We start from the raw sequence: 16,084 nt of genomic DNA on the forward strand, positions 1-16,084 counted from the left end.
CACTGTCCCTGCTCTATTGTTTCGAGCTTTCAACTCTATTCGTTAATTCCCGAGAAAGCAATTGATCCTCCAATCGGATACGCACGTTCAATCTAAGACGCGAGCCGAGCACACACCGAACGCAAGCACGCGCCGCCGATCGCGTCTCTCGCGAAGAGAGAGCCTGCTCCGCAGAGCTGAGGAGGCGAAGCCAGAGAGAGTAACATGGCGTTGAGTTTTTGGAGTTCCCGAGACGCTCCGGGCTTCAAGCTGCTCCTCTCTCTGGCGGTCATGTACGGCCTCATGTCGATCCTCGTGTACCACAGGGTCCAAATGAAGTTCGTAGACCCGCTCGGGGTCGACGCTCCCCCCGATCGGTTCTCCGAGGCTCGAGCCGTCGAGCACGTCCGCGTGCTGGCGCAGGACATCGGCGGCCGTCAGGTGAGTCAGCTGGTCGTTCTTTGTTGCTCTTCTCTTGGCGCGGCTGTTTAGCTTTGACTTTGAATGTGTTTTCATGCCATAATATCTGGAACTAGAATTTTTCTGCTGCGTTAATTAGACTTCGGGTAGGTGAAATAGAGCATGACTAACAGAAGATTCGGCATTTGGTTAATTCGGGCAAAAAATGTCCACCAGTGGGAAATTCATGCTCGGTTGAGTAAGTGAAAGCAGAAGTTGCCGTGGAATAGCGTAATCCTTGTATCTTCAGTTTGCGTTTAGCTTAATGCAGCATTTCAATCTGGTGCTGATAGGAAGGAACTCCTGGATTACAAGAAGCTGCTCGATATATCAAATCGCAGTTGGAGATGTTTAAGAATCGAGCGGGACCTAAGTTAAAGTAATGTGTTGCACCTATATCTTGAAATCTGATTGAATTTGCAATTTCTTTTCTGGAGTGTCTCTTTTTGGTCCTTCCTTTTCGGTAGGTATTATATTTGCTATTTGTTTATCTTAGAAGTTGTCAAGTTCTACAAACTCGCTACTTCCGCCAAATTATTCTCAGAAACTTTTACGCAGAGTCGAGGTTGAGGAGTCAACTGTTGCCGGATCATTCAACATGATGTTTTTAGGCCACAGCATTTCACTTGGGTACAGAAACCACACAAATGTTGTTGCCAGGTAACTTACCCATGGCAATGTCTGGAATTTGACTGCATGGTTGTGGCTTCTCCCCCTTCCAAATTTCAAGATTTATTCACCAAATTATTGATGCATGGAGCTCCTTGCCGCGGAGGCTCCCTCCTCCCTTTCTTTATAAATTACATGAAAGATCTGAAAGGCCATGTGAAAAATAAAAACTTGTGGTTTTCGTTTTCTCGTTTTGCTACGGAGGTCGGCTTTTGTATAAAAAATCCATTGATGGAGATGATTTTCATCTTTAATAGCCCTGAAGAGATATCTTGTAATTGTGTTGAGGTGACAAACTGGTTTATGCCTTGTCTTCCTCGAGAGGCCTCTTCCAATGCTTATAACACAATAATTGATCAAGCAATGAGAGGCCAAGCTTCCAATATCCGTCCATGCTTGCATATCAGGAGATATCACTTTAAGCTGAATTTTGATCTAATGGCAGGATATCATCTTTATATTCACAAGACACTGATCCATCCCTTCTAGTCAACGGGCATTTTGATAGTCCACTTGGTTCTCCTGGTGCTGGTGACTGTGGTTCATGTGTTGGTATGTGGAAATCCCATTGAGCTCTCATCAAGTGTCTGGTAATATTTTCCTTTATCATGTTGATCCAAGCAACCAAAGAAAGGGTGGAGGTGTAAAAGTATACATTTAGCCAATCCTTCCTTGTAAAGTCTTGATTTTATTGCTCTGTATTAGTTTTACATTCTCTTCGCAGTATCAGTACTTTAGTTGTGATTTTTTGATGATTAACCTGGATAAACATTTTCTGCATCATATAAGGTTTCTCACTCGTATTGCAGCATCAATGCTGGAACTAGCAAGACTTATTGTGGATGCTGACTGGATTCCTCCTCGGCCCATCATTTTTCTTTTTAATGGTGCAGAAGAACTTTTTATGCTGGTAAGTGGTAGTTATATATCTCCGCCAATGAATTCTCAATCTGGTAGTCTAATTGATTTATTTTTACGTTCTTATTTTGACATTAAAAGTTTGAGTAACACTATTTCTCTTTAAAATTTAAAGTTCTTGCGGACAAAAAGGTGTTTTTGCTTGCTAAAATGGCCATTAGCAAACTGTTGTTAGATAGAATCACCTTAAACTTTGCATGTTCTGAACATATTCAGCTAATGAAGCTATTTGCTTATCATTTTCAGGGTTCACATGGCTTCATGACGACACACAGATGGCGTGATTCAATTGGAGCTTTTATAAATGTGGAAGCATCTGGAACTGGAGGACCTGGTATTTGAAAAGTGCAGGGGTCCTTTAACTATTTTATTACAGAGCATCACTTAACTGAGATGTAAATATAATAGTTTACGGGGAAATGATAAAAGGAGAAACTCCATTTCCATTTAGTCTCTTTTCAAGTGTCTTATTCCCACTGTTCCAATGGGATGACATCTATCTCCTCATTCTTATGCTCGATTGTTCATATTACAAAGCATTAATTATACAGAGATAAATAGAGTGGTAATGTTCTGGGGAATTTTGCTTCAATTTCAGAATCAGTAATTGCAGGTTGTGATAACTCGTCAAGATATAAATAATAAAATGGCAGTTCTCCTCATGCTCAACTGCTTTTCTGGTGATATTGCATCCCTGATGATCTTTTATTTTTCAATGCTCTCAACAGATTTGGTGTGCCAATCTGGACCCGGTTCTTGGCCTTCTCTTGTTTATGCTGAATCAGCGATATATCCCATGGCACATAGTGCTGCTCAGGTTCTTTATTTTCTTTTCCTATAATTGGGTTACATACGTGTATATAATTTACAAGTATTTATAAAGAGAAGCATGCAATTTATACATATGAGTCGGGTTAGATCTTCAGGTTGTTAAATAAGAAGTACGTGTATCATATATGAGAAGTTAGAAGATTATGAGGTTCTGCTGCTATAGGATTAATTATAGAGTGGTACTCTCTTTTGAATGTCTTTTAGGCCAAACTTTTCTCGCTCCTCTGTCCCTCATTTAACAACCCCCCCTCCCCCCTTTCTTTCTCTCTCTTAGTGGTTATGTTTTCTTAATATGCTGCAGAGGTCTAGAAGCTGGTCTCACTTGTGAATTATCTCTTCGGGTGCAGGATGTTTTTCCTGTAATTCCCGGTGATACGGATTACCGAATATTTTCTCAAGATTATGGCAACATTCCTGGCTTGGATATTATCTTTCTTCTTGGTGGTTATTTTTACCATACCTCATATGACACTGTGGACAGACTATTGTATGCCTTAAATCTGCTATTTTGGTACTGATATGTATGGTCTTAGAAATCACATAATTTTGACCTTTTTGTTTTTTCCCTCATAAATCCAAACTTTTTAAAACAGACCTGGAAGTGTCCAAGCACGTGGAGACAATTTGTTCAGCTTAATGAAGGCCTTCACAACTTCCTCTATGTTGAGAAATGCTCATGAAAGAGAACGTATTGGATCTACTGGATCGGATGAGCGGGCTGTATTCTTTGATTATTTATCTTGGATTTTGGTACAACTTTTTTAGATATGTCAATGAGTATCTTCATAGTTGGTTATATGAATAAGGTTGCTAATATTGTGGATTTTTCAGATATATTATCCTAGAAGGGTGGCTGTGGTGCTCCATTGTGTTCCTATTGGCATCTTCTTCGTCATGCCTTTCCTTTTGCATTTACTAAACTTTGGCTCTCGTTCTTGGTTTGCAATTCTCTGTGACTTTGTGAAAGGTAAAGAATGATTGCTACCCGTTTTCTGCTATAACTCATTTTCATGTTATGCGGTTTCATTGTCTTTGTCATGACTGTTTGCTCAAGTACCTGGTCTACAGCAAGTTTTACCAACATCTTTTGCTCTCTCCAGGGACTATGCTCCATTCTGCTGGTATCATACTGGGGGTTCTTTTTCCAGTTGTCTTCTCTATACTGAGATTGCTCTTCTCAAGTTTTGCAATGAATTGGTGAGTTCTCATCATTTGATTTCACATATCATCTCAGCAGATGGCAACCGTTAAAACTTGATAGGTGTAGCCTGCTGCTTTTCCTTTTTGCTTTCTGGAGAGAGAAAGTAGGTGGGGTGCGGGTTGGTGAGGGGATACTATGGCATGTGTTCATGTTAACATAGGCAATTGCAGGCTATGCATGATGTGCTGTAGCCAAATGCAGGTTTGCTACTCCATATTTGGCCTTCATAATGTTCATCCCCAGCTCTGTCGTTGGTCTTTTGGTTCCAAGAATTGTTTGGAACAACTTTCCTCTCTCTCAAGAGATCTCAAATCTTAAATTATCAAAGGAGGTATGATCCACTCTGAATAATTATTGTCAAAGCTCTGTTTCTTTTTATTTAATCTGTGTGCAATTCTTTCAAACCTTGAGAATGATTACTTCAGCTGGACATGCAAAACAGGTAAATAGTAATTGAATGTATGCGACTGAGGTCTGCCTGCTTCATTATACTTTATAATGCCGTGATATGAAGAGTCGTCATGATAATGCAAGCAAGTTCTTTTGGACTCTTCAGTGACACTACTGAGTACATGACTGAAATATTCATGCAGGTGCTCTTTGATGAAGCAAGGTTTTGGGGAGCATTTGGTTTCTATTCTTTAGTAACGTTGGTAAGTCACACGATTCAAAATTTATGACTTCCTCTTGTTGAAAGGTGTCAATGAGCTAAATGTGAATTTGGAATATGTTCACTTATTCTACTGTTGAACTTGATCTGACCAAAAAAAAACTTGCTAAAGCAACTTTGGTTACTGCAGGCCTACCTTTTAGCTGGGCTGAGTGGTGGATTCGTGACTTTTATGTTGTCCACTGCAATGCTTCTTTCTTGGATATCCTTCAGCTTAGCAATTCGGTCAAGCAGTCGACATTCACCATGGTAGTGATTGAAAAAGTTCTACTATGGCATGCTTCTATAAATTTTTTCATGGAAAGCACTTTGAATGTTATAGGCTATGGCTAGTTGCTAAGCATATTCGATGCTTGCCCTTTGTGAGTTATCCTCCAAGGGACTCCTAAACTTCTTCAAGGAAAAGAACTACTCTTGCTTGGAACTCATGATGAGGTTTCAGTAAGCTTTCAAGAAAACCTAGAAATGGTGTTTTCCTTCGGCACTAATTGCTGAGTACTCTCGTAAAAATGGTGTCAGCTTTGATGGTTGATAATTGACGGCTTTGTACAACTTTAGTGATGATTTGGAACCTTTGCGGTTTCCGAAGGAGTGAAAGGGAACTTCACTGTTAATTTTCTCTCAGGATTTTCAACAAAAATTGAGTATTGGCGGTAAGATATGATGGCTACTCTACTGTTTCATCTAGAGAAGTTTGATGATTGTTACATGCCATGAATAGATCGGCTGTCCCTTCTGAAAATAGCTATTTATCACGATTCTTCTCCGGCAACTTGTTACTTTTTTATATTCCTCCTGATATTTCATTTTTCGTAAGTATGATAAGGAAGTACAATCTGATTGGAGTGACTTCTTTCAGGTCGACTGTTGCTTTCGTGATACCTCTAATTCCGTGCCTTACATACTCTGTCTATTTTGGCGGGTTTCTTATCCAGTTTTTAATTGAGAAGATGGGTATGATGGGCTCTGTTCCACCTCCTTATGGCAAGTTTTCTGGACCTGTATCTTTTCCGATGACCTTCATTGACATATGCAATGTAAGGTGTTCAGTAATTGGCATTCTAGGATTACGATGGTAGTAATGCGCATCATACTTGGCAGCAACTGATGACGTGTCACCTTGTCTTGTATCTTAAGTGCATGCAACTGATATGCCAGAGAGAGACCCAGTTTGGATTAATATCAACATCTCTTTCAACTGTTCTTCCTCTTTTAAGTGCAGCAACTACGCTTTTGTGATTATCGTCTCAGTTGTCTATACTGTCTGTTCCGTGTGCTTAGTTCTAGCCAAATTGTAAGAGCTTTCTTTTCATAAAGGTATCAAAGATGATATAAAGTGAAGTGAGATTCTCTTGATGGCAATATACTACATCATAACTGCAAGTTTGGCTTCGGTTCCAGTCCCATTCTTCAGTGCCTACATCAAAGCCAAAATGGGTTCGTCACCCTGAAATAAGACCGACTATCCATTTTTTTAATCTGAAAATGGCATACGCTTGTGCTTCAAGTGATTCGTGTTCTCTTGCTAGAAACCATCATGTTAATTGCCGGCAGATTCATATTTTTGCCTTTGGTGGCAACTTTGCTATTGATGCAAGAAGTTCCCCTGCAAATGTTCATGAAAATGAAATGATGCAGTCATTGTTATATCTGTGTACTGATATCGCTTAAAGTTTTGGTGAAAATGGTTTTCTAACATAAACGATAGTTGAAACTTCGCAGAAGTTCATTACTTGAGCAAGAAAAGCTCAAGGAAAAAGGACTGATGCCATCAAGTACTTTTTGCAGGGTTCTTTGTTCCTGATATTGTAGTGGCAGCTGTAACTGGGCTTGCAACTGGGTGGAGTGTGGGCCCTCTGATACCTATCTGTGGTCGTTGGTTAGCCAAGTCTTCTATCTTGCAGTTCCTGGTGCATCTTACAGTACTTACCATGGCAGTTTCTTCCCAGCTTTTCCCATACAGCAGAGATGCTCCTAAGAGGGTTGTTTTCCAGCATACCTTCCTTACTGCTGGTAGCGAAGCAACTAAACTCAAAATCGGAAGAATTACTTTCAGAAGTTTATCCATAATTCCAGCCTTCTTGATTACATCATATAGTAGATGAATTGTAGAACCTTACTTAAGATGGAAAGCAGCATCGGATGATTATCTAACAACACTTCACATTTCCATTTGATAGGTGGAAATCAAGTTCTCAACTCCAGTTATGATTTGGGCATAGTGGATTCCAATCCTTTGCCTTTTCTTTTCAAATATGCGCCTGAAGTGGCAAAAGAAATGCACATCAGCCCAGATTTTTCTTTTGATGCTGCAAATCTGTCTTATAGAGAGAACTGGATGGTATGTAACCACAACTGAGGAGTCAAACGGCTGTCAAATTGACTGCTTTACTCATGAATCCTAATTGGTTTTTGTAAAGGGAAATGTTAGTCAGATATTTCCTGTATATTGATCCACATTGGAGGATCAAATTGGGCCCATTCAGCTTCGTCTAGTAGTCTATTCAAGAAGTTTGATGTGTGTTTGTAAAGCAGCTTCGTGTGGATCATACGATGCAAACTGTCTAGCCAACATTTTGACCTCGTGTAATTGTTGAGGATGAATTAATCTAGGCTGCTACAAAATTAAAATGAGGTTTTAGAAGAATCGATCCATGTCAACTTTAAAGTGAGGTACAATGAAATAGTTCTTGTTGTACGTCTACATATTGATATTGTAATGCATACTAGATCCAAATTTCTGTTTCATCTGAATTTTGTATTTCATAGATGCCTGAGGATTTTTCTTCCTTCTCTTGCAGGGGATTTTCCCAGTATCGTTTTTGTTTTCGCGAAGCTTAAAGGTTCCTGCACAAAGTGAAGACATTCTCAAGCACCATCAAGCTTTCCCTCATCTATCTGCATACAAATCACAGAGTAGTGGCGATAGTTTCCGTAGAATCTACTTGGAATTTTCCTTGGGGTAAGTAGAACGAACCGTACTATAGTTGATCTATTGATGAACAGACATTTTCGCATCCTTAAACCCCATGGCTCATTATCTCCGATTTCAGATTGAAATACAAGCAACCGTGAACAATATTTATGAATTCGTAGCCTCATAGGTCATCATGACAAGCGAAAATTGGCAGGACTTCAATTTAGTGGGAATTTAGTGGGAAAGAAAGGCGGGTTTTATCAGTTTGCTGATATGTTGTTTGTTGGTGCATCAGATCTGTTTACTTTAGTGAAACCTCTTACTTCCTGAACTCTAAGTCAGCTCTGCAGTGCTAAAATACTTTTTTTCCCTTTTGGGCGGGGGGTTCTCCCTTTTAGCTCTTTGAATGAGGTGTGGGTTGCAGTGCTCAACATAACTGGTCCTCTGTCTGGCTGGTCATTTGCAGATGAGGCTCTTCCAGGTTAAGTGGAGAACACTTCAATTCCTTCAATTTGGCTAAATTCTATTTTCCCTTACACTTAGTTGCATTGCTACAGCTCCTGAGGCCGCCGGTGGTGGTCCTCCATCGTACATATGCAGACTGAGCGGCTATAGTAATGAAAATTGGACTTTCTGGCTAGAGGTAATGTTGCTGCATTTGACTCGAACGTTCGGGAAGAAATCATATTCGTTGTACGAATTTGAAGCTCACCATGCAATGTCCATTGCATGGTGATCCTACCCACTTATTCCTGTCATTCTCTTGTATGTCATTTGTCCCTTTGACACAAATTTGATTTCTCTTATCATTTCTGGAACGCGAAAATTGTCTGCATCAGTTGCACTCGCTTTTCCTTTCGCTACACTCTACAGTGCGATCCGTGCGGATGAGACTTCAGTTGCTATTTGTGATTCTGGCATCATGACATGTTCATCGTTACTTTTTTGCTGTAATCGCAGGCTAGCAGTTCCAAGGATTTAAGAGTTGATGTCAATGTGGTGGACCAACATTTGGTCGATGCAGCTGCAAAGTTGAAGAGCGTTTTTCCTGACTGGGTGGATGTCATCGCGTATTCGAACTTCATGTCCACTTACACTTTCTAATCTCATTCATGCAAAGTATATTTCTCCTTTCCAGGACTTCAGATGTTGAATTAGCTGGTGAATAACAGGAGTTTGCACTGGTGTTGCCATTTGTCATCACTTATCAATAGACCTGCCAAATACATTGGGTTTGGATTGGATCATAAATGATTCCATCCAAATTGATTCAGATTATCTATTTATAACCCATTTATTGCAATGCAAATTTCTCTTTACAATTTGAAAATCAAAGGAATAAAAAACGAGACTAGCAACTCATATGCACATATCACGCTCTGAGCATGAGATAAACATACATGCATTCAATTTTAGAAAGAAGCCTCTCGAATACAAATACGATCTTCACTCGGTTTTTCCACGAACACTCTGTGTTTCATTCAAACATAGAGCATAGAAGCATTATTGAATTGTTAATTCCGATCTAGACGAATTTAGTGACATTAGAGTATGCTCAAACTATTGTTTTATCCCTAATCGGTACTTAATTTTTACAAGTCTTGTCAAATGAGTGCTTAGAGAATAGCTTCGATCCGCAAGAACGAACTGATCTGCAGTTGAAGTGGAAAGTGGTAGGTTATCAGCGTTTCGCGTTCAAAGCCCATGGAACTTGCGCCGTTGCTCGTATGTTCAGATGCTCACGAGCTCGACAATGGTTGGGCCTCCGAGAGCCCATGACAGGCCCAGATCAATATCCCTGGTCGCTTCACCCAATCTCTCCAGTCGTCTCTGGAGATTAGGGTTTCATTCTGCGGCCGTCGTTTTTATATAAAGAGCGCCGTCTCGCTACCTCCTCCTCCTTGCTCATTCCAAGCGAGTGAAAACCCTACTTCATCGAGGCGTCTACCAGAAGCCGCCATGGTACCCCATCTCCTCCTCCTCTGGTTTCTCTCTCTCTCTGCGTATTTGTTGTCGTGTCGTAGCTGCATTGATCTCACTGCGTCTGATTGCTCGTTGATCTCTTCAGGTGAAGTACTCGAGAGAGCCCGACAATCCCACCAAGTGTACGTGACGATTCCTCATTTGCCGATTTTATGATTTCTCCGTACTTATATCCTCTGCGATGTTCGATACCGATCTCTTGATTTGGGAGTGATCTATTCAGTTCGTTTAGCTTGTTGCAAGTATTGGTAGGATGTTTTGTTTGTTCCTAGAATTGATGTTTGAGATCCGTTGGTCTTGTTTCATTTTTCAGCCTGCAAGGCGAGGGGCTCCGACCTGCGCGTTCATTTCAAGGTACGATGGTTCTCATGCTATTGCTATTTCATCTGTATTTCCGGTAAATAGTTGAAAAAATTTAAACATTCAGTTCATACTATACATACTCCTTTGCCCGTATCCGGGGCGATTGTCTTGTTCACCGTATGCTTATTCTCGAGTTTCTTGAGTGAGATTGACTCGAAGACTGGGAACCGTGAAAGAGTTACTGCTCTATGTTTGCATCTAGCTGGTCAATTTGGGTGTAAATTTGAACTATCATTGTTAGAAATGATTTCTATGATCGATGCTATTACCTGCCACGTAGTGTGTCTGATCATATTAACTTTCTTAAGCTGATGTTACGATTTGTTGATGACCTACCTGATGAAAAAAGCAGGGATCTGTTGCCTGTGTGAATGGATCTCTCGTAGACTTCAGGGAAATCTATACACTGTTATTGGGTGAACCTCTGTTTTATATTGTGGCTGAAGGTTCAAAAAATGGTGTTACATCTTAACCCCTTTGACCTCTTCGAAAGAAACCTTTCAAAGCAACTTTTGTTTAGGGAATCTGGATGAGTTCCTTTTTCATATTTAGCCACGAGCTTCTTGGATATTTGTTTGAAAATAATGTGTATCTTGATGCCTCTATTGTAGGATTGCTATTTCACATTGTCTGTTTGGTTGTTTTGACATGTACACGAGGTCCCCTAATTTTATTTAAACTGAAGTCCTATATTTATAATTTATGTGATCTAAGTGTTCACTGTAAATTGTCAGGACATATTTGGAAAATCTGAAACTGGTGAAATATGGTTTATCTTGAGATGACAATAGTGTTATTGCAACAACATAGGTTTCATGGTATTGATTGGTTTCCATTTCCCTTATTACCAAGAATCCTGAAGAAAAAAGCAGGGCCTCATTGCCTCTTGTGGATGGAGCTCTCCTAAACTTTAGGAAAATCAATTTCATTATTATTGGGTGAACCTCTGTATAATGTAATGACTGATGGTTCAGTAAATGAAGGAACAATTAGTACTCATAGCCTTGAATTTCTCTTGCCTCGTGTCTGTAACTTAATTCTTCTTGGCCAAAGCTTACTGTAATCTTTCTGTTTGTTAGTGAACCCATGAAGTATAAGGTTTTGGTATTTATCACTGTTCTCATCTCTATTGTAGAATACCAGAGAAACAGCATTTGCCATAAGGAAGTTGCCTTTGGCTAAGGCCAAGAGGTACTTGGAAGATGTTCTGGCACACAAGCAAGCCATACCCTTCAGGCGGTTCTGCGGTGGTGTTGGTCGAACTGCTCAGGCCAAGAACAGGCATTCAAATGGACAAGGACGGTGGCCCGTAAAGTCAGCTCGATTCATACTGGATTTGTTGAAGAATGCTGAGAGTAACGCTGAGGTACTTACAAACTCTATCGCAACATGCTGGTGGTAGTGGTGCCTCACCCTATTCATTACTAACATACATGCAAATGGTCATCAGGTCAAGGGGTTGGATGTGGACACACTCTTCGTTTCTCACATTCAGGTAAACCAGGCTCAGAAGCAAAGGCGCCGTACCTACCGTGCTCATGGAAGAATCAATCGTAAGTCAACTGTTGATTGTCAGTTTTTTCAATGCTGTTTGTCCTTTTTCTGAGTAATGAAAATTAATCGCTTTCCTTTTTCTCCGGAACAGCTTATATGTCATCTCCCTGCCACATCGAGTTGATTTTGTCCGAGAAGGAAGAACCCGTGAAGAAGGAGGTGGGTCTCTTTTATGTACATACGAAGTAGTTGAATATTGTGATCATCTCTTAATTACCCAAGTTATCTTTGGTTTAGCTGATGTGTTGAGTCATTTTTTTTATCAGCCGGAGACCCAGTTGGCCACTAGCAAGTCCAAGAGGTCACAGGCTGTGAGGAGTTCTGCATGAAGTTAACACCAAATGAACCAGGACACACCCAACAGAGACTCCCGTTCTCTCAGGCCTTCTTTTTGGAGAGAGTCGTTTCAGTTTTCCCCATAGAATGTACTCTGGATTTTTGGAACAAATGTGATTTTTCCGTCAGCTGTTATGTCCGACTTTATTTGCAATATTGAGGATAGCGTACTATATTTTAATTTCCTCCATCTTTATAACTCTACACTAGACTTAAAGTACCGTGTTCTTTTGACCCAAAAAAACAGTACCGTGTTCTAAGTTGTAATTGAAAAAAATTCAACTTTTTTAGCATTATTTGATGTGGAATTATGCTTCTGACCAAAAAAAAAAAAAAAGCAAAAGTGGAATTATGCTGGATATGCTAATTTGATTAGCCCTCTCTCAGTAGGATCCACGGAATAACCTATTAGATTGATTGGACCAAAAAAAAAAAAAAAAAACCTATTAGATTGACGACGACAATAGATAACGATCATCTATTCCCACGATTCCGAACAATGCCGTGTTTAGATTCGGTCTTCTGCGTAGGTAGCTGTAGGGCGAACAGAGTATTTCTATCCTCGTGGAGAACGTAACCTCCAACATCTATGAATTATTTTTCCCTATAATGAATTATGAGATGGACTTCTTAAATAGTGTTGAGCGCGACGTTTAGAAAAGTTAATGCAGTCAGTATGCTACGTTTTTTTCTCTTTCGCCCAGTTTTTAAGTTTTGTTTTGAGTTACTATACAGTCACAGCTCATTTTCTATATTTTCCATTGATTTGACACAATAAAATGCATTTAAAATTTTTGTGCCACCTTTGGTTCAAGTAATCCTTGCGCAATTATATTACCAAGGATATCTAGCTTTGTTGCAATTCTTTGGTGATTGGCAATACAATATCCATCATTTGGCAAATCATGTTCTTACATAATAGTCACATTTGCCAAGTTAAATTTGACTTGATAAAATTTTTCTCCGAGTTTTGGTTTTTAACTATTTATAAATATAATGAATTACCCATTTTCTTCCTCTGCCCCTCATTAAGAAATTGAATTACCCATTCTCTTCCTTTGCCCCTAATTAAGAAATTGAATAAGGCAAATATTGCAATTTTTAATAGCACAAAATTGAGTATATTTAATGCATGAAAAGATAAAAAGAGACATTAAACATCGCAAAATTTTCCTTATTCAATTTCTTAATCAGGGGCATTAAAAATGTTGCAATTGTTTTTCCTTGTCATGCATTAAAACACTCAATTTTGTCACGAATTACCCATTTTCTTCCTTTTTCGATGTAGTCAAGATACTCGATTTAGTTTTATTTTAATTTTAATTTTAATTTTTTTTGCTTTACCACTTTCTTCCGCTCAGTAGACATATTGACTTCTGCGAGTCACGCTAAAACAGAGGCTTTGTAGCGTCCGTTTCCTTAGTGCCCTCTCCATATTTTCAGACAAGAGCGTCCTCAGTGCCGTCTCGATCTTGTCAGCTCACGTCGCACCAGTAAGCGTCTCTCTCTTCCATGCTTCTTCTGTTTTGGGAATTCCAGGTTTTAGGGTTTTGTCCGGTTTGATTCTGTTCCTGATTTTGGTGCCGCCTTGGTTATTGGAATCCGATTGAGATCAAGAAATTCGCCTCTTGTTGCTGTAATTTTTCCTGGAAAGTGTCGGAATTTATAGATCGGACTCTCGTTTATTTCTGTGAAATCGATCGTTTGAACTCAACCTAGCTTTTCCAGTTCAATGCCCTCTATCGCGATGGTTAGGTTGGAGGGTGGTGACTGACCATGTAATTAGGTTTGGTAGTCGCTTATTGTATTCACTCTAATTCGCATCCATTCTCGTGATGCTACAGATGGATTGGCAAGGGCAAAAGCTAGCGGAGCAGCTGATGCAGATAATGCTCGTGGCATTTGCTGTGGTGGCATTTGCGACTGGTTACGCCATTGGGTCTTTTCAGATGATGATCTTGATATATGCAGGTGGTGTCGTTTTGACCACGTTGGTCACAGTCCCAAACTGGCCCTTCTTCAATCGCCATCCGCTCAAGTGGTTGGACTCGATTGAAGCCGAGAAGCATCCTAAACCGCAGCCCCAACAGCCCTCCTCAGTTTCAAAGAAGAAATCTTCTAAGAAGTAGGCTTGTTCTAGTAGTTTCCTCAAAGTCTACAGCCTAGCGATTTGTTCTTTTGAGCGTTGGATGAATGGATTTTCAGATGACAGATGGCTGAGATTGTCGAGAATTTAGACTATCTGGAATAGAAAATTTTTGGACTCAACGTTTTCTTTTTGCTTGCTGCTGCTATTGCCAATTTCACTGCTTCATAAGATGCTCGCTTCTTATGGTTGTGTTGAAAGAGTCACTTTCCTGTTGATTATATGCAGTAAATTTGTAGTATTCATGCCATGACCATGGAATTCAGAATCGTCTGTCTAAGCATGCAAAATGTTCAGATTGGTTTCAGTATGCTTAATCATTGACTGATTCCACTTTGACCCTGTCTATGGAGAGAATGTAGTGATGGGTGGACTGACATCTTGATAGTTTGGGTTTTTAACTTCAGTTTACCAGTCATAATTTTTAGTAGGAACTTATACTGCATAGGGTGGATGGCAATGGCGTAAGGGATCCTTGTAGCCGACTTCACTTAGTAGGTTAAGGCTTATTTGTTGTCCAGACAAGTTATAGAACTTAATTCTACCTTCATCTTTGCTTAAAGCAGCCATTTAGTGAAACTTTAGTCCAGTTTTGTCATATCTTTGGGCAATAGTAATGGTGCTGTTATGCCCACGTTAGTTAGAATCGGGAGTTGGAAATTGAGAAAAGGCAAAAAAAAATCAAACTTACTATTTACTATTGAATGATTTGAACTTTTATAGCACAAAAGTGTGGAAGCTGATGTCTGTCTATCATAATTTGATATCCTATAACCAAAGGATGGCTGTTTTGGGAACGGCCTTCATTTAGATGTTATCCTGAATCATCTTGTTTTCCCTGATGATTGCTTTTGACACATTGCTGTAAAATTCTTGTTGAAGGATGGTCATATGATGCTTAAATCATGAGATCTTATCCCTTTAGTATTGCCTTGTATCCAGGAAAATAATAGAAGTAAGGGATTTTCTTTTAATCCTTGAGGTTACTTGCATCGGAGATGCTAGTGTCATATTTGCTAAATTCTTGAGATGGCTACAAGTCATCAAGCAATATTTTACGTCTTGCTATGGTTTGTCGTTGATGTGCCCTAAGAAACGCCGGTTGTTAGGTTGTATTGCCTGTCACGCTCTTCAATATATGTTTTAGTGATGCCGAATTCGGTTATCAAGAGACTCTAAACAGGTATGAAGTGGCCAGCTGAAGACATCCTTAAATCTCCTATAGATCTTTTTCTCATGTTTTCTTTCTGTGTGGCTCTTAATTTGATCGTTATTTGGTTTTGAGGTTCATCTGAGGTGCTGCGCTATGATTATCTTGCTTCGTCAATACTTTGCCATCCTGGAATTATCAAAAAGCACCCCAAAGTTCATATGTGTCCTGGAAGTGACATGCAGAACAGTCTTGTATTTTCCTCGTATGATGTTCAACTGCCTATAGATTCGCTGTCCGAAATTCTCATGGTCGGTCGACTGACTGAAAATGCTATTTCGTATGATCAAGTTCGTCATAGATATAGGCTGTGGCTTCTATGGTTGAATGATTAGTTTATTTGGGAAGAACTTTCAGAGCAATTTCTTGAAAAGTAGGCTTTAAGAAAGCTCTTACCTCCCTCCCATTTGCGCAACCAACGGCTCTTATCGTCCTTATCTCATGAAGAATTATCTGTCATAGATAAATTTATGGAGATAAGAACGTCGGGTCCCTAAATTCGGATCTCTATTTGGATCGCGGCTAGATGCAGAGGGCGACTGTCCAATGACTTGGCAATGGGCTCTTCTGATTTGGTCGTTTTGTTGGTCAGTTTTTGCTCTGTGGTCAACAGGATTTGGTAGGGTCTCCGGGATTACAAAATTCTGGCAGAGAAACAAGTGGTCGGATGACATAAAGAGAGTGAATAACATCTGCACCAAACGTAGAGCTTCAATATTCCCTCAATAGATACTATGATTTTCGATGAAAATACCGTAGACAGAACATATGCACATCACGTGCACCGATTTGTTATTCCGTTGAATTGTTAAAAGCCGATAACATCCGATCTAATAATAATACGGCAC

At 39.8% G+C, this 16,084-nt stretch overlaps 3 protein-coding genes and 2 non-coding genes across 5 annotated transcripts; all 5 read left to right on the forward strand.

Annotated features, from left to right (window-relative positions):
- Nucleotides 1–8,834, forward strand: LOC115749358 (endoplasmic reticulum metallopeptidase 1). Its single transcript, XM_030686126.2, has 21 exons — nt 1–420; nt 732–817; nt 997–1,098; nt 1,553–1,659; nt 1,917–2,017; nt 2,272–2,359; nt 2,754–2,842; nt 3,204–3,343; nt 3,450–3,606; nt 3,688–3,823; nt 3,957–4,053; nt 4,259–4,388; nt 4,651–4,710; nt 4,858–4,976; nt 5,587–5,711; nt 6,516–6,740; nt 6,908–7,068; nt 7,529–7,689; nt 8,043–8,125; nt 8,202–8,287; nt 8,605–8,834. The coding sequence occupies exons 1-21, from the start codon at nt 205–207 to the stop codon at nt 8,746–8,748; spliced, it is 2,613 nt and encodes an 870-aa protein (XP_030541986.1). The 5' UTR covers nt 1–204; the 3' UTR covers nt 8,749–8,834.
- A 613-nt stretch (nt 8,835–9,447) lies between these two features.
- Nucleotides 9,448–12,061, forward strand: LOC115749359 (60S ribosomal protein L17-2-like). Its single transcript, XM_030686128.2, has 7 exons — nt 9,448–9,606; nt 9,713–9,749; nt 9,941–9,981; nt 11,126–11,356; nt 11,441–11,543; nt 11,636–11,703; nt 11,811–12,061. Exons 1-7 carry the CDS (start codon nt 9,604–9,606, stop codon nt 11,871–11,873), a joined length of 546 nt encoding a protein of 181 aa, XP_030541988.1. The 5' UTR covers nt 9,448–9,603; the 3' UTR covers nt 11,874–12,061.
- Nucleotides 10,333–10,459, forward strand: LOC115749454. The gene has a single exon (XR_004016340.1). It is a non-coding gene; the product is annotated as a small nucleolar RNA snoR74 (small nucleolar RNA).
- Nucleotides 10,853–10,981, forward strand: LOC115749449. The gene has a single exon (XR_004016335.1). It is a non-coding gene; the product is annotated as a small nucleolar RNA snoR74 (small nucleolar RNA).
- Nucleotides 12,062–13,226: 1,165 nt separating the features above from the next.
- Nucleotides 13,227–14,148, forward strand: LOC115749360 (signal peptidase complex subunit 1-like). Its single transcript, XM_030686129.2, has 2 exons — nt 13,227–13,373; nt 13,723–14,148. The coding sequence occupies exon 2, from the start codon at nt 13,725–13,727 to the stop codon at nt 14,007–14,009; it is 285 nt and encodes a 94-aa protein (XP_030541989.1). The 5' UTR covers nt 13,227–13,373; nt 13,723–13,724; the 3' UTR covers nt 14,010–14,148.
- The last annotated feature ends 1,936 nt before the right edge of the window (nt 14,149–16,084 follow it).

The sequence above is a fragment of the Rhodamnia argentea genome, chromosome 6, assembly GCF_020921035.1.
Source record: "Rhodamnia argentea isolate NSW1041297 chromosome 6, ASM2092103v1, whole genome shotgun sequence".
NCBI lineage: Eukaryota > Viridiplantae > Streptophyta > Magnoliopsida > Myrtales > Myrtaceae > Rhodamnia > Rhodamnia argentea.